Source organism: Xiphias gladius, chromosome 20, assembly GCF_016859285.1.
Source record: "Xiphias gladius isolate SHS-SW01 ecotype Sanya breed wild chromosome 20, ASM1685928v1, whole genome shotgun sequence".
Lineage (NCBI taxonomy): Eukaryota > Metazoa > Chordata > Actinopteri > Istiophoriformes > Xiphiidae > Xiphias > Xiphias gladius.
In genome coordinates, this window is record NC_053419.1 from 16,586,079 (window position 1) to 16,603,277 (window position 17,199).

General features: G+C 40.6%; 1 protein-coding gene across 2 annotated transcripts in view; it reads right to left on the bottom strand.

Moving 5' to 3' along the window:
- Positions 1 to 1,640: 1,640 nt before the first annotated feature.
- The window catches only part of dym (dymeclin), a 55,771-nt gene continuing 40,212 nt past the window's right edge, over positions 1,641 to 17,199 (bottom strand). For both annotated transcript variants that reach the window (XM_040157729.1, XM_040157730.1), the window contains exons 15-18: positions 16,068 to 16,250; positions 13,447 to 13,560; positions 4,198 to 4,416; positions 1,641 to 1,754 (exon numbers count right to left, since the gene is read on the bottom strand). In XM_040157729.1, coding sequence (XP_040013663.1) covers positions 4,267 to 4,416; positions 13,447 to 13,560; positions 16,068 to 16,250 — 447 coding nt within the window. In that variant the 3' untranslated portion in view covers positions 1,641 to 1,754; positions 4,198 to 4,266. The remainder of the gene's footprint in view (positions 1,755 to 4,197; positions 4,417 to 13,446; positions 13,561 to 16,067; positions 16,251 to 17,199) is intronic.

The following is a 17,199-nucleotide window of genomic DNA, read 5'->3' on the forward strand; positions in this document are numbered from 1 at the left end:
CTGGTTTTGTTCAGGGATTAAATGTGTGACATTTTCATCAAAGTAGCAGGAGAACTCAGGGACCCGGTTCTCTTTACAGGCCATTAGGGTGAAAAACCTTTGAAGATCTGCACGCGTGCATCTGGCCTACGAGAGTGCCGAGCCGAACCGTCATAGCAATGTCGGTCGGTCCCTTCGTCCGTCCAACAGTTTGGATCAGAACAAGATACACGTGTCAAACCTAACGTTGAGATTGCGGTGAAATGTGGTCTGGATATTCATGGATCCCATGGGAATGATACCAGTGTTCTTTGGTGACCTCTTGAAAATGTCCCTGGCTTCACCATCATGCAAAATTATTTACTTGTACACAAAAAGCATCACAACATATTAAGCCATTCTTTCCATTTTCGACAACCTGGGAACTTTCTTCTTCTTACATCACCTTCTGAAAAAAACGTTAACAATGAACAAAAGACATATACTTATAATATAGTCCCATCACGGTTTAAGCTTTGTAAATAATATGATTAGTGAGTTGATTGCGCAGGCCGACACTTTTGTACTGTGGGGTGTTAACGAACGGGATTGTCCACTTCCTTTGATCTGTGTCTACTAAACAGGGGTTAGCTGGTATCTTACAGACATCAAGATCATGATACAGTCTGTCTGTCTCTTCTTTTATATCTGTCATTGTGATATTTGGGTTTGTTTTTCCATTGACGGCCCAGCCCATTGAAACACTTTTCATTCCAGTGGAGATTTGTAGGGAGGAATGACAGTGAGACTGAGCGTTATCTGTTTTGTGTCTGACTGTTTATTTTTATATTTTTTATCTGACTCTCAGTGCTGCTTTCATACTGTGACCTAATCCTAAAACCACTGAGCCTAATGACCTTTCATCGTTACCGTGGTGATCTGTCATACTAATGAGTTTGGTGTCACTAGGGGCAACCAGTACTCAGTACAGAGCCACTCCAGCAAACTGGCTTCTCCAGCGACCTACTTTCAAACGACGCTCAGTAGACAATGATCAGGGTGTGACCTCTACCTCTGGAGCCACACTGCAATGCAATCTCACCTAGACCTTGAGGAAAACGTACCCGCCTCTAAAAGCAAAACAAAACAAAAAAAAAAAAAAAACTACCCGTCCCAGAATCCCCTGCTCCATCCATCTTCCTGCTGTCACCTGAAACGGGAGCCGATGGTAAGGTTATCCTGCACCATGGAGGAACAAGGAGGGCCATGTCACTTTGTAAAAACCTCTGATCAACCATCTGGCGCTGCGATAATAGAGCTGAAAGCAGGTGAGAGTCAGTGCAGCGAGGGAGAGAGTACGCCTCAGTCTCCTCAAGCGTGCGGTCTCACTGTAACCTACCAATGACCCTGTGTTGAAAATGGGCCATTCTTTACATCAAATTGCATCCATTATATTGTCCTTGAGAATAAGAGAATTTCAGGCATGAAAATCAATACAATAGAGACGAAAAGCATGAAATTCTCCAGGGAAGTGGGAGCTCCAGTGATACAGTGGGTACCATTGTGCTGTAAACTTTTCCCCCCTAAGTGGTTTCATGCCTCTGTTTCTGCTGCCTCTGCAGCTATGACCACAACAGGCAACAATAAGACGAGAGACACATTCAGTGTTAGGGTTTATTACTATTCTGTGATGCAGATATTAACAGTGTGCGACAGTTGGGGCTTTGGGCTGATTTTTCTTTTGTGTTGTTTGCTGTACAGAGGTACAAAAGCATTGTTGAAAGCACTGATGACGTCTAAAAAGAAAAGAAAAGACAAAAAAAAAAATCAGCTTTACTGTATGTACAAACTCTGTTGTAGTTTCTGTGTCTCAATCAAGTAACAGATCCGTCTCTGCCAATAGAAATCAATTTAAAATTCCCAATTACCAGCATACATTCAGTAATGAATACACATTATATCATGTTTGTTTAGAGGTAATGTGGAGTTTGTGACCTCTAGCAGTGCTACGAAGTAGTTTTTTTTTGGTTTTTTTTTATGTGTGGGTTCCTGTTCTGTTCGAAGTGCATGCATGAACAGACGCATGCGGATAACGCGATACACATTCCGGCAAGTTTCACACTATTCCACGAATCTACAGGTGGCGGTAACTTCGAAAAGAAACACAGCAATGCACCAACAGAGGCGCTGAAGAAAAAACGTCTGTAAACTAGTATACATGGATGTAAAGACTACAGGATTTAAGAGGTTAAAAAAAACATAAGCTTTGCAAAAGGTTTTGAGAGGATGGAAATGCACTCAGCGCATTTGTAAGACCTGAAGAGTGCGCATGATACATTTTGGTGAGTATTGTATTTTGTTTGTTTAAAAGAAAACTCCACAGGGCATGTTTAATCTGTACAAGAAACAAGTGTAAAAACTGTTTGTCGTTTAATAGTGTGTTATGTGCTGGGCTATTTCTTGTCCATTTGCTGTGAACCCACTATGAAAACCACAAATTGTTGTTTTTTTTAAACTTCAATTTTTGTACGGATTAAACAAGTGAGATATAAAGTGTTAAAGTATGATATAATAGCTGTTTTTCCTGTTTCCCAACTGTATTCTGAGCTAAGATAACTGTCTCCCGGCCGTAGCTTCATATTTACCGTACAGATATTAGAGTGGTATCAAGTAGAGATTGACACCGGTTGGCAGAGGACAAATATTATTTGAAATAAAACAAGCTACCTTAAGCTGCAAAGAAGGAGATATCAATATATTTAACATAATCAGGGATGGCAACTCACGTTCGGTACTGTAATATTAAGTCTGCCTTCACCAACATCTCTTGTGTTGTCTGCCGGACATCATCCATGTTGATGCAACAATTTGTATAATCTTAAAAAGATAATGATACACGTAATATACTCCACTTTTAAGTCTACATTCTCCTCGAATGGTACAGTGATTCCCTTTGTTTAATAACCATGTGACACTTTGGTTGCTTCGATTTCATATTTTTATTTAAACTCCTATTTTCAAAGTAATATTTGCCACAAAATGACAGCTGCTGTCATATTATATGTTATAGTATAAAGCCAGTTTCCCACCTGGGAAGAACCAAAGTATAGTACCACTGTTTTTCTTTCATTAGTAGTAGTCATTGCAGTACTACCTCTGTTTACATTTTGGGGGGCTGAATGTATATATATAAAAAACACATTATACATGAAAATAAATAATTTTATACAAAGTCTCTAGTTAAACATGCAAATAAAGCAACAAATTAAAGAAATAACTGTAATTATGCACAACAGGACAGGGGGTTTAATGACTTGCCCCAGTTTAAGCACTTGCCTCGGGTTACCATCAGGAAAAAAAATGGAAACGACATAGGGTAAAGTCTGGTAAATGGGCTGGAAGCAACGTTGAAATCACACGTATAAGAATGATGTGGACTGCTAATATTATCCAGGGACTGAAATTAAGCATTAATTATGTGGGGTATTGGAGGTGGCCACTAAGCAACAGTGGTGGGCTCAAATCTGAAAACCCTGCACTTCCGACTTTCTGACCTGTTCTGAACTTAATTTCACAAACACAAATCTTTTATACAAACCCCCTGTATTCAGAGAACTGCTCGTGGTCAAAATAAAACACTAATTTATGAGATAGTCATACTTAAAATTTTGTCTTACAGAGGATATGTAATAAAATGTGGGCGGTGTCTTCCAAGACAAAAATGGCCTGTTTTGAATATTAAGTTGGTACTATTTCTTAATATTCAGTGCAGCGGTAAATGAACGCTCACCAGAGCAAGGTAACACTTAGGTGCATGTGTTTTAATTGACATTTTCTTTTTAAGCAAGAAATATTGTTGGATTATCCATTGCCAGTGTCCTGAGCTCCTCACAACAACGGAGAGTTTTACAGAAGAGATGTAACTCGGTATGTGCTGTGGAACCAGGTGAAGCTGCTCAATTGTTAAATAGGTATTCACTACAGGACTGACTGTACATGAGTGAGCGCTAATGTGTGAACCGTTAACCACTGCAGGTGAAGCTTCATAGTGTAGAAGCAGAGGAATTATTACGATATGAGGGGGAAAAAGAGGTGGTGCTGCATAAAAAGAAAAAAGAAACACCATTCTGTACAAGGTCGAGGCACTTCCAAAGCAGCGTGCACATAGTCTATAAAGGGTAATGCGCACACACCCATCCAAACACACACAGACCCACAGAGACACACACACCCACCCACCCAGAGTCAGTCTTTTTTTTCTATACTGAACGGGGATGGAGACACACGCAGTCTGCTGCAGCAGGTGTTTCAGCCAGAGTCCATGCTAAAGAGCTCGATGCCATGCGGGCTCCAGTGGAGGCCAACTCCAGAGTTAAATACCAGGGACCAGACATAGGGGATGAAGAAATCCTCAGGCTGGTCTTCCTCCACATACTTAAACTTGAGCTCAGGAAACTTCTGTTCGGACAAAGAGAGAGAGAGAAAGGAGGAGAAAGAGAGAAAATTGTTAGGATACGCAAGGAATGAAAAAGGAAAAATGTAGGCAGATTCAGACAATTTAAAGATGAAGCTATCGCAATGTCAATCCTGCATGCTGATATTTGCTATGTTTGTTTGATGCTGAAACACAATGACCTTTTTCACAGCAGACAATTTGATTTGTCACAGTAAGAAAAGCATAGGTTTTAACAACATTAACAATGGCTCCTTTCTGTTCTGGTGTCCCAGCAAGCCATGAAAGTAGTCAGGTTTCTATGCAAATGTGGCACATATTTTTGAAAAAGGCCTATGGCAGACCAAAAGTAATTGACTCCCATTTAGAAAAAAAGAAATAACAAAACAGGCTTAGTGAGATGAATTACATTGCAACACTTGCGCTGCTGCTTGCAACTAAAAAATCGAGCCATGTCCTTTTTTGGCTGGCCCGTAACAGCAGGGACAGCCCTGTAAACGCGAATGTCCATCACTGAGTGAGTGAGTGAGTGAGTGAGTGATGAGGTTACACCATTGGTCTGCCGGATGCCACGTGACTGAGTGTTGACGTTACACCATTGGTCGGCCTGGCTGAGTGTTGGAGTTTCCCCATTGGCTGTTGCTCTTTCAAAATGAATTGACACAAACAGTTTCCATTGTGTCATCACTGGGTCGTTTACAGGCAGTTTTGCCGATTTAGCGCTTTTGTCGCGAGATCTACCGTCTTTTCACACCCATTTAGCGTGTTTTTTTAAAAAATGTTCCTTTTTTTGTACAAAAGCACCTAGAGGCAAATCTAGTATACTTGAGCACAGAGAGAAGAGTTGAAGCAAACAGATATAGGACGGTCCTGCCACATACTAGGTTTTGACCTTGCCTTGTGTCTTCTGTGTTTCATTTCAGTGATGCGGATAGCCCATCACAACCCAGCCTGAAATATAGTGGAGTGTAGTTTTAGAAACTTAAATGAAAGCTGTGATGGTTGATGGTGCATTTTAGCCACAAATGTCTACATGAAAGTTAGATGCGAAGAAAAATGGGACTGTGTTAACCAAAGCTGGGTGTGTGGGTAGGTGTTGCCTCATATACTGTCCATCTGTGAGTTTGAGGGTTTTTCAGACAACTAAACACCTCACTAGTTTCTAATACAATGAGAGGATTTTACATTTAATTTTATCAACTGCTGCAATGATTACCAGGTAAACAGTAAAGTTAGCCCATTCAAGTATTTGCAACACAGTATAATGCCTGATGACGCTGGATGGCATTGTGGCAAAAGGCACTAAAGTCACGTGCTATTGTTGGTCCTAAAATGGCCTACAACACCAAAACCACCAAGAATTTGCCTCCAACTACATTCGATATTTGTAAAGTGCTGTGACCGGTGGAGTTACATATCTTTCAGATAGATGGAGGTTCTGCTAAACTGGTAGGTTAACTTGCTCAGGCCTCTCAGGAATCATTCTTCGTCAGGTACAGTAGTTTGCTGGCAGGTAATTCCATCTGTCTGTGAGGTTAATTTGTTTACAGCTGCCTGCAGGACAAATATCACTCTGTGGTCCCACCACTGACATTTAAAGGGCTAGCTAATGTGCTAATGTCACCTCCTAACCCCAGCAGGCGACTGGATATCGACAACTACTGTTGTGCTGTTGTGTGCGAATAAAGCAGGCTCACTGAAATCACTCACAGCATTTTCAGAAACTGCCCAGAGATAAATGAGAAAATGGCTATAGGAGAGAGATGATTTACCTGACCTCAATACAAAACATTAAATACATAAATAACAAAATATTCTTCAATAACCTGAAACCAAACGTACTTGGTAATAGCCACTAGAATATCTAGTTATCAAGTTTATACTGTAGGACCTCATTGTTAATTGGTCCACAGAGAAAAAAGAGAGGACAAACATATGTAATACTGTGGATGTGGACTGTGCAATCTTTTGCATTTTTATTACATTGTACGTAGGAATTTTAAAGCTGCAACGACTTGTCGATAAAGCAATCCGTTGATCGCCAGAAAATTGACCAGCAACTACTTTGGTTATCGATTAACCATTTTCATTTTTCAAGCACAAATGTCAAAAAATTGACTGGTTCCAGCTTCTCATATGTAAAGACTTGAGTGTTTTCTATGTCCCATGACATTAAATTAAATATCTTTTAGTTGGTTTTTTTTTACTATTTTCTGGCATTTTGTGGACTCAATTAACAATTAACTGTAAAATAAAAATAAAAAAAACAGCAAATGAATCAATAAAGTAAATACTTGCATCCCTAATAAATTAAATAAGATATGTTGTTTTATTCTATTTTTAGGGTGTTTTTTAATATCTTGCCAGGACAACAAATGAATATTAGTCTTCTAGGCTAACTCTGGCTCATTTATAGTAGTTTTTTCGGTGGATCAATAAACATTATCCCCGTAAAATAAACTGGAACTAAATAAAACAAAGGAGGAACTTGAAAAAAAAAAAAAAAGTAGAATCCAAGATTATGAAATGCCTGCACATAAAATGATTAATTTTAAAAGCTTAAAACTAACTCTGTTACATTTATACAGAGGGAAACAGCTACAAGCAAGTGCATTGTTCAACACTAGGGCTTCAACTAACGATATCTTCCCGATCATTTAATTTTCATTATTATTTTCTTGATTAATTGAATAATTATTTGTCAATAAAATGTCAGAATGTAGTAGAAAATGTCTTGGAATTTCAGCTAGCCAAAAGTTACTTGTCTGGTTTTGTTCTACCAATAACCCAAAACCAAAGATTTTCAATTTACAATGATATAAAACAGAAAAAAGCATTTTGAGAAGCCAGATTCCGAGAATGTTGGACATTTTTGTTTGAAAAGTGGCTTACACAGTTAATGATTATCAGAATTGTTGTCGGTTCATTTTCTGTGACCAACTAACTGATTAATCAACTGATTGTTGCAGTTCCATCCGACATAATCTCCTCCAGGAATAGTGGATGTTCAAGTCTTTTTCAAACCCGCTAGAAGAAAACATAAGCCCACCAAGTAGACAATACCAAGCTTCCGCCAGCCCACCAAACAGCAGGTAGGTAGCAAAAGAAGAGCATCAATAATACAACAGTACCTCATTATATCCTCCTGTCTACACATGCATGCATACGCACACACGCAGCCAGTAATCAGTCTGTGGTGAAAGACAGACGCGGAGGGCCTTTATGTGATGGTCCCAGTCCGATCTATTGAGTCCTAGTTGGCTCTATTCACAGCCACACTATCAGTATCACAATGAGACAGACAGAGGGGCTACGGGGTCACAGGCCATACGCCAGGCTACTGAGGCTAGCCACACACACCGCCGCCATTGTGATAGCTAGACACAATGCAGGAGCTGTATTATCTGGCTGGTATTTGTGTGTAGGGGACTGTCTCGTGGACAAGCTCACCAACTCATCAAATGTTCATATGACACTGATGGTGACAGTTACTCAAGCCAGGCTCACTTTTACTTGTTAGCAAAGAGGATGTTATATAATTTAGCATTATTTTTAGTCTTTCATTTTAAGCTGGAAATTAATTTACTAGCACAAACAAAACAAAACAGAAGGCAGTTGAGCTGATTAATGTCCTGCTATAATCACCATGATATATGAAACATAAGCAGTTATTCTAATTAGGCAATTAAGATAATTAAAGCATTAATCAGCAAATACTGTAATGTCAACATACTTTGAAGCAACACGTGTGGTATTAATATCACCATCTTAAAGCATTAACGAATCAAATTTCTTCCTCATCAATGTGCGAATACATGTATCACTGCTCCAAAAACTAATGATCTATATGAGGAAGGTTGTGGTGTAAGCAGTATCTGTCCTGCATTGTTTTTAAGTTATTGTTTTCATAAGAACATGTCTATAGACAGACATAAGCCACTGTGGCAATATAATGTTGCACATAACAAGCTTCCAGTGTGGCAGGGCATTAAAAGACCAATATTGCGGTTTATACGCTCTTTCAAACCATGACTGGATTGTGAATATGAGGAGCACTTCATCATGACCTCTGAGCGCAGCACTTGCAGTTTATAGCGGCAGGTGAAACAAATATGAGTTCTACTTCAAGCATACAAATGGTCTTTTCTCAGGCACTCCCGCTTATGTTTGAATGCTCTGTGCCTCCGTAAATAAGCGTATGATTGACCTAACATCAACAATAACTGCATACAACTCCTGTCAACCCCTGTATTAAACATTTTCTCTTAAGATCAAGTATGTTCTTCTCTCAGGCCTGGTTTATTGTGTCATGGAAAAGGCTATTGTTGGGAGATAAAGAAAAAAAGAAACCACATTATTTCAAACTAGAAACATGTAAAACATCAGTGAAACTGATTCAAAAATAAACTGTCACAAGGTGCTGGCCTGCAGCCCATATTGACACCGTGAAACACCAATGTCATACACAATTTTGATCTAAAAAAAGGGCACTTCATACAAACAATTACTTCTCAATAGTATTTTGCTAAAACATAACGAAGCTGCCAACAATTAAAAAAAATGCTGCTAAAACAGGCCCGACGATGCAAAGCTTATCTTATGTTATTAAGGTTGGGAAATATGCTATTTCAATCTCGTGCCGAGAAAGCATACAGTACATATAAAGTCACAACCAGCACCAGGTTAGCTTAGCTAACTAAAAACTAAAAACTGGAAACAGGGGGAAACAGTTAGCCTGGTTCTGTCCAAAGGTGAAAAAAAAAAAAAAAAAGTCTACCTACCAGCACCTATAAAGCTCACTAATTAACATGTTATTATCTTGGTTTTTTAATCTATGCGAAACCAAAGTATAAAAATGACAATTTGTGGTTTTGGGGGTTTATGTGAGGGACTATTTCTTGGCTCCTGGATTCATTTTTACACTCTGTTTTTTGTACAGACAGAGCCAGGCTTGCAGTTTCTCCGTTGCCAGCGTTTATGCTGAACTAAGCTAACCATCTCCTGGCTCGAGCCTCATATCTAACATACAGATATGACAGCGGAATCGATCTTCTTATCTAACTCTCTGCTAGAGAGCGAATACTTAAAGGAGAACTACTCCTTTAATGATAAAGACTGTTAGTGTGGTGTCACACCAGCAAAGCAGGCAGCACATAATCTCACAACTCGCCAAGAAACTGAAAGTAAGTGAAAATGATGCACCTTGTGCCGCTAAAACAAACATCCTTTATCCAGTGTTTCTCAAGACAAGAGTCTACCGGAGAAGAAATTAATAACCGAAAACGGCAGGGATATAAAGTCCCCTGTGCACATTTGACCACTTTCATTTAGATCCCTGAATCACAACAGTCCCCATTTTTCCTTCTACTTTTATATTGGACAAGAGCCACCAGAGGATTTGGTGCTTCGGGAAGTCTTGGATATCACTACATATAGTGTGCCTCGCAGCTGAAATGTCCCTTGCCCCTTGCTGTCCAGTGCTTTCTGGGAAAAATCAGAGCATCTAACACCCCAATATTATCTCTGTCCCTTAGTCCGGCCATACTGTGGCTTCCTCACTTTCCTCAGGCTCTCTGTTGCCTCCTCCCCTCCTCTGTTTTGTTCTCAGTCTGGCAGCTGTCTGGGCCCAATTGGCCCGGGCTCATATCAGTTAGTTATGGGTCCTGGCGGGTCAGGCCCTCGCCCCTGAACACAGACTGACTGGCTGGCCTCATATCTTCACTCAGGACTCTGTGTTCCCTTCCCTCCTCTGCACGCTGCTCTGCTGTCAGAGCTCGGCCAGACAGAGAAGAATGCGGCTAGGGAGCAAATATGAACTCAATACACACACACAAACATTCACTCACACTTACATGCAGGTACACACAAAAGCTTTGAAAGTTTATATTGCAGTGCAACATATTAATCTTTGATAAGAGTCATAGACAGTATGAACAAATACTGTAATTTAGTAATGTACCATTGTAAACAAAGGACTTGCAATAGTCATTCACTTTAATAATAACCATCGATGATTTCAGGCCATGTTCACAGTAATGTGTATACAAAAAAATCCCGTTTATGTATCCATCACTCCAAATATTTTCAGACAGTTTTATTGAAGTTCACTATCCTCATTTCCTAACCCACACTCGCAGTTATACTAAAGTGATCACTGCAATATTTACACAGCTCGTTCAACATCTTGATGTGGATAAGTTGTTTTCTCTTTATTAGTGCTGAAGTGCTTCAGACATTTACGAAGCAAAAATTGCCTAACATCAGCAGGCTCCAGCTTCTCAAATGTGAGGATGTGTTTGTTTTTCTCTGTTTACGATGAATGTAAACTGAGTATCTTTGGGTTTTGAAGCCTGCTAGCTGCATCTGTCGATCTGTCAGTTGGTTCCCCACTTTGGTCCAGACAGAAATATAAACGACGACGACTGGGTGGATTGCCCTCAAAGGTTGTACAGACATTCATGGTCCTTAGAGGCTAAATCCTGATGACTTTGGTGATCCCCTGACCTTTCCTCTAACACCACCATTTTTAATTGGTCCAGTACTTAGTATTATGACAATATACCTGAACAATAATGACACTCCCCTCAGCCTGAACTGTATTTAACTCAAAGCACCAATGCGCCTCCAGTGAATCCTCACAGAGCTGCTAGCGTGGTTGTAGACATCTTATAGACAAAACAATTAATCTGTTTTGAATGCACTGTTTGTTGAGTCCAGGCCCAAAGGTCAGTTGTCATGATGGGCTGTATTACACGGCAGGATCTCAGACACGAGGTTTTCAAAAGTGACTCCATTTGTCGTAAATAGGCTTCAGAGTGAGAAAATGCACATGCCCTGTGTTGTGTGGGAAAGTAGCACTAACCGGCCATCAGACCTATGAAGGCCCAGGTACTGAGTAACAGCTGGTAGGCCCCCGCCCCACCCCAATCACCCCCTCGGTCCCATCCTGAGGAGCCAGAGAGTCTGTAGGCTATCGCTGCTCAATAAGGCAGATTTCAGTTGGTCAAGCTAAACAACACATTCCACAGGCACTGACCATGAGAGTCTTTCAGCCTCACACACCCTGAAACAACACACACACATTCACAAAGAATGAGAGAGAGAGACGGTTGAGTGACGAGGCACTGAGGGTCGTCCCTGGGGTATTTACCACCTTCTTTTAACCCTTTCTTTCAGATGGGACCTAATTTACATGTCTACGTCTTTGTGTAAATGCTTTTAAGTCCTTTAAGTAAACTGGCTTTTTGTAGCCTTGTGTCTACAATGTTCCCCTCGCTTAAAACAACGTGGTTCCTTTTTTGTCAGTAAAATATAAAAAAAAAATTATTAACCTTACACCTGTCAGCTCCTCCCAACAAACAGATTTCAAGCAAATTTAAGCCGTGTCCACACCAAGGCAAATGAATATGAAAATACAGTTGACATGAAAAAATGAATTGGGGCCAGATCAATAATTCCAGGTAGTTGATAGGAAAATGGCATTCACCGACATGCATTGTACTACTATTACATGTGAAAATTACCGGGATAGAGTGCCTTCACAACTGAATGAAAAACAAAGTTAAATTACATGCTTTGACTCAATTTTTGTTTGTTTTTTAGAGGAGGGAAAAAAACCCCTGCATCTTGTTCTTGTCAGCTCTCTCTGTGCATGCACGGCTGATTGAGACACCAATACTCCTTAGAGCTTTTACTGAGTAATTAACAACTTATTGATGAGTCCACACAGCATTAATCCAACCTATGGATTTTCACGTTGTAGGCTGAATAATAGAATGAGCTCATAAGATGGAGGGAAGCAAGAGATAGAGGGACAGCTGTTTGTTTGAGCGATGGTACCATCAAGTGGCGGGGACTTCTCCCCGGGGAGACATTGCCCAGATATTCTCTTCGCTTCACGTCACCCCGTGGAGCTGAAAAGCACTCAGATGGTGGAGAGTCAATATGAGACTCAACAACACTTTTGCACAGAAACAAAGACTGACACACATGGCTGCACACCCAGCTACACATCTAAAAGCAGCAATGCTGACACACAAATTCAAACTGTCGTCTCCAAACACAGACAGAATGAGAGGATGACACGCACTCATTATATATATGCACATATTCCGGCCACAGCTGAATGCATGAGTGTGTGCTACAGGTACAGCAACCTCGCTGAAGGACATGGCAGGGTTATTCACATGGTTCCATGTGTAATTTTACAGCTCTATGGTCGAACGCTACATTAGCGCTCCGTGGTGCTGACTTAGAGCGAGACAGAGAGAGCGCATGGACTCGTGGCCATGCACCATCCCTCTTCCACATCGGCTAGCGAGACAAATGCCTTGCAGCCAGCCGCCAAGTATAGAACATGAAACACATGATGAAACATGCAATTAAGAGCTTCTGCGCTGGTGAGGAGCGGAGTGGGGAGACCGCTGGTTACATCTTTCCTCACTGATTAATGGAGGAGCACTGGAAGGGGCGGAGGTTAGCGAACCCGCCAGGAGTGTTGGGAGTGTTGGGTAACGAGGCACAGTGGCAGATTTATTTCCCCTCGCCCCCTCCTTTCCCCTCCTTATGTGCCCATGACAAAGTGCCCCATAGCCCCCCATCCCATCTCCTTGAAATGTCATTACATGTTCGCATGTAGCAGGCCAGCAGAGATGGAATGAAGATGGGCATTGATGCTAATGAGAATTGGGCTTTGGCCTTTTGTCTCATGTCCCAGTGGTTCTTTCCATCTTTTCCTCACCTCCGTCCATATCCCTACACCATACCTCTCCCGCTCTCTCACCTGTCCAGACAAACTAATTCTCTTTATTTCACCTCCCCAGCATCAATCCACCATACCTCTCAGCCTTTAACAACACATTGTTAGATTCTACTCATGAATCTTGACATCCAATATGTCCCACTTCCTTTTTCCTAAGCCCGTATCTTTCATTATTCCTCGTCTCCATGCTCTGCCATCCCATGTGTCCTCCTGCTGTGTGCGTGTGTCCGTGTGTGTGCGTGTGTGTGCGCGTGTGTGTGCATGTTTGATTTACCTTCAGTCTGTCTTTGGGCAGGGCCTGGGCTCCTTTCATGATGACCTCCTGAACCCTCTCAACTGACAGGTCACTTCCAGCCTGCTCCAGGCGCTGACTGAAGAAGCCAATCACCTAATGGTCACATGAGGGGAAACAGTCAATTATAATACAGGACCCAACTTTGCCAAAAATACATTTGGTCAGATAGAGATGTTTTATAATGCAAACTGTATTTGAGCAGGAAAAAGCATGAAGAAGGATTATGAAAGTGGCTTGTGTTATCATTTTGAGTTCAAGGAATAGTTAATTTAAGGATATACGCTCACTCACTCTCTGTAAACTAAATATGAAGCTAAAGCCAGGAGCTGGTTAGCTTAGCTTAGCATAAAGAAACAGGGGAAAACCCTGGTCCAAGGGCAACAAAATCCACCTATCAGCACCTCTAATGTTCATTAATTAATGTCAATTAAAAACTGAAGACTTCAGGAAGTCACTGCTGCTGGTCAAGAAATTACCCCAGATATAGATCCCATTAAAACAACAATTTGTCATTTTTGTACAACTGATGTAATTAACCAGTACTGGGTCATCACAGATATATATGTATTAACGTGTATGTTGGCACATGTAAAAAAGAATTTGAAGAGCAGTAAACTGCTGTGATAAATGTTTTGGCAGCATTTTAATGCTTATTTGACCAAAAAAATTCTCAATTTGATTTAATGTAGTCTTTATGTATAAGATTTTAATTACTTTAATTTAAATTGGTTTTTATTTTTATTTTTCAAAACAGATCTTTTATGATACGTGTTTAGATTATTAAAAAAAAAAAGAAAAGAATATCAACATTATATTATTATATTGTTAGTGCTCTCTAGACTCAATATCAGTATAGCTGCCAAAAATCCAGTATTGGTTGGGCTCTACTCTAAATCTTTCACCATTAAATCCTGTTCCTGTTTCCAAATACACAGGATCTCATGTCATCTTCATCTCACTGAGGTTTAACATCAACTCCCTGTTCTGTCATGACGCTCTTTGACTCTTCTAATCCCACTGTTTGGAGCTGTCATACTGGTATTGCAGCAGCCACACCCTATATGATGACACTGGGTGTAATATGAAGATCTAACTTAGAACAAAGTAGCATCATGCTACATTCAGAGGGCTTCATTCTGAAAATAATAACACTGATGTTAATGTTCCACCCTGTAAACAACACAAGAGTCACATAAATCGCTGTTAAATCTATGCAGCTAGCTTGTTTTGATCTGTTTGATTTGACACAACATTTTACTACTTGCATCAATAGCTAACAAGATGCATCCATTGGTTGTCATGTTTCCTAGCAGCAGTAGGCAGCTCTGAAAATGCATCTATACAATTCAAGAAAATAAAGCTACATATAATGCAATTTATATTCCAATTATATCACAATACTAATTGAGAATATTTGTAAGTGGATAAAAGTTGAGTAAATGCTTATAAAACTACATATATTCTGCTTTTAGAGAGTGGGAACATGCTGCACAAATTCAAAATGCTAAGAAATTAGTCTTGGCTAATATGCCTGTAGGCTACATACACCCAGACGTACATACAGTATTTCAGATAACAAATTCACCATAGGGTTTGAGCATGTTGCTTCCCACTTAGAATATGCAATTCACTGGAGCTCAAAATATCTGGTGCCTTCTGGGTTTAAGCCAAACAAGAAATGAAGGAAACTATATTTTGCATTTCAACTGCTGTGCTACGTTCCTCCCTGGAGAGATGTTTGATATTTGATCATTAAAAAACTCTAGGTATTACTGATTCTTTTTAATGCTCTTTTTTGTCAAACCAACAGTAGAAAAATGCATCTACAGGCAATGTTTTCTCTGCTCATGCTCTATGGTTGCTTCAGAGAATTCAAGCACACCGGAGCCCACAAGAACAGTGTGTGCGTGTGTGTCTACATCTATCTAATACTAATCTCTTCATTAACTCTGAAGGCCTCCCATATGGGGTTAATTTAGAGGAGCAAAAAAGCAGCCCCTCATCTTGAATCTCATGCTCACACACACGGATTTGCAAGCACAGGGAAGGGTTCAGAGAATAGCCTTAGGGAGACTGACTTAACTGAGGGATTCTAGCTAGAATGCTTCCCTCATACTTATGGATAACAGCAAAGCCCATGGCAGTGTATGCAGTAACCCCCATCCCTCACACATACGCACCAAAGCTTCCTTTCCTCCTCTACATGACTAATACAGCTATGAATGACAGCTTTCTCTCGATCCATCCCTTCCTCCCCCATACACCAAACACTCTCAATGAATATTTGACACAGAGCCTCTCAACACAAGGGGACTGATTAATTCATCAATACTACTTAAGCTCATAGGGCTCAGCATGCTGTACAGTCCAACTACACACTATGTTAATGATGCAGTTCGCATGTGTTCCGGGGCTGCCTGGCTTTTTGAAACTTTCCCTGCAGGCACAGAGGACATTCAGGGAAAATCTGTATAACCTTGATCTATGGAATAATTACCACAAGTCAGCCAACACCATGTGGGTAAACCTCTCCCAGTTCCACGCCTTTTTCAATTCACTTCTGATATTTGGTTAACTATCACGAAAAAAAGCAGACTGACCGTGTCCAGGTTCTGCATGATGTCCTGAAAGGATGGGTGCATCCTGAACTGCTCGAAGAGCTCCCTCTTGTAGAGCAGCGCATACACCAGATTGGGGTTGTGGTGTAGAGAGTTGCACAGGCAAGAGTTGATGATTTCCAGCATCATGCGGATCACCTCCTCAATCACATTTAGGTCCTGGGCCTGGGGGAGAAGGAGGATGTAAAGGTTAATTGGTTTCCCACTACACTGGTTTCACTTATAATGGTGTTTTTAAATGATTGCCTCCTGATAGATTGATCAGCAGGGGGTAACAGAGAGGAGGAAGAGATGGGAGGAAGAGAGAGAGAGAATGATGAAGGGAGGGAAGGAGGAATGAATGATGTTACTAAGTTGTCAGCCAAGGTCTCAGTGTGGGACAGAGAGGTGACCTTGTAATCCACAGATGAGGACATGTCACAGTATGTTTCCTCTTGGGGCAAAGACAACTGTCGCTACTGACATGTGACAGTATGGGAAGAGAGAGGTGTGGGAAGGATCGAGAGTAGGACATGGGGGGTTGAGTGTTTGACATGAGTTATTTACAAAGTTCTTTACACAAAGAAGGCAAACTACAAAGCAATAAGATCCATATCAAGCAGAGAACACAATACATCACAAAGCTGTAAAAGGCAGGAACTTGTATGCCTCAATGTGTCATAGTTATGAGACCTCAGGCTTAGATCGCAAAGGTACATTAAGGTAAATACACTTATTTCCTTTCTGGGGGAGAATAAATGAGAAGATTGAAACCACTCTCCTGTTTGTAAGTTAAATATGAAGCTACAAACAGCAGCTGGTTAGCTTGGATTAGCATTAGGTGTAAAAAGGGCATTCTGTCGTTTTATGTGGTTATGTGCTGGACTATTTCTTGGACAAGCATAGTAACTTCCTGGGGTCTCTAGTGGTCCTGGTCAAGAAATAGTAGGCTCATAACCCCCCCCAAAAAAATGGAAATCTGTCATTTTTAAACTTAGGTTTTTATGCAGATTAAGAAAATGAGATATAACATTTTATTGAGTGAGCTTTACAGGTGGAATTTGGTTCATTTGAACAGAGCCAGGCTAGCTGTTTCATCATCTCCAGTCTTAATGCTAAGCTAAGCTAAGATAAC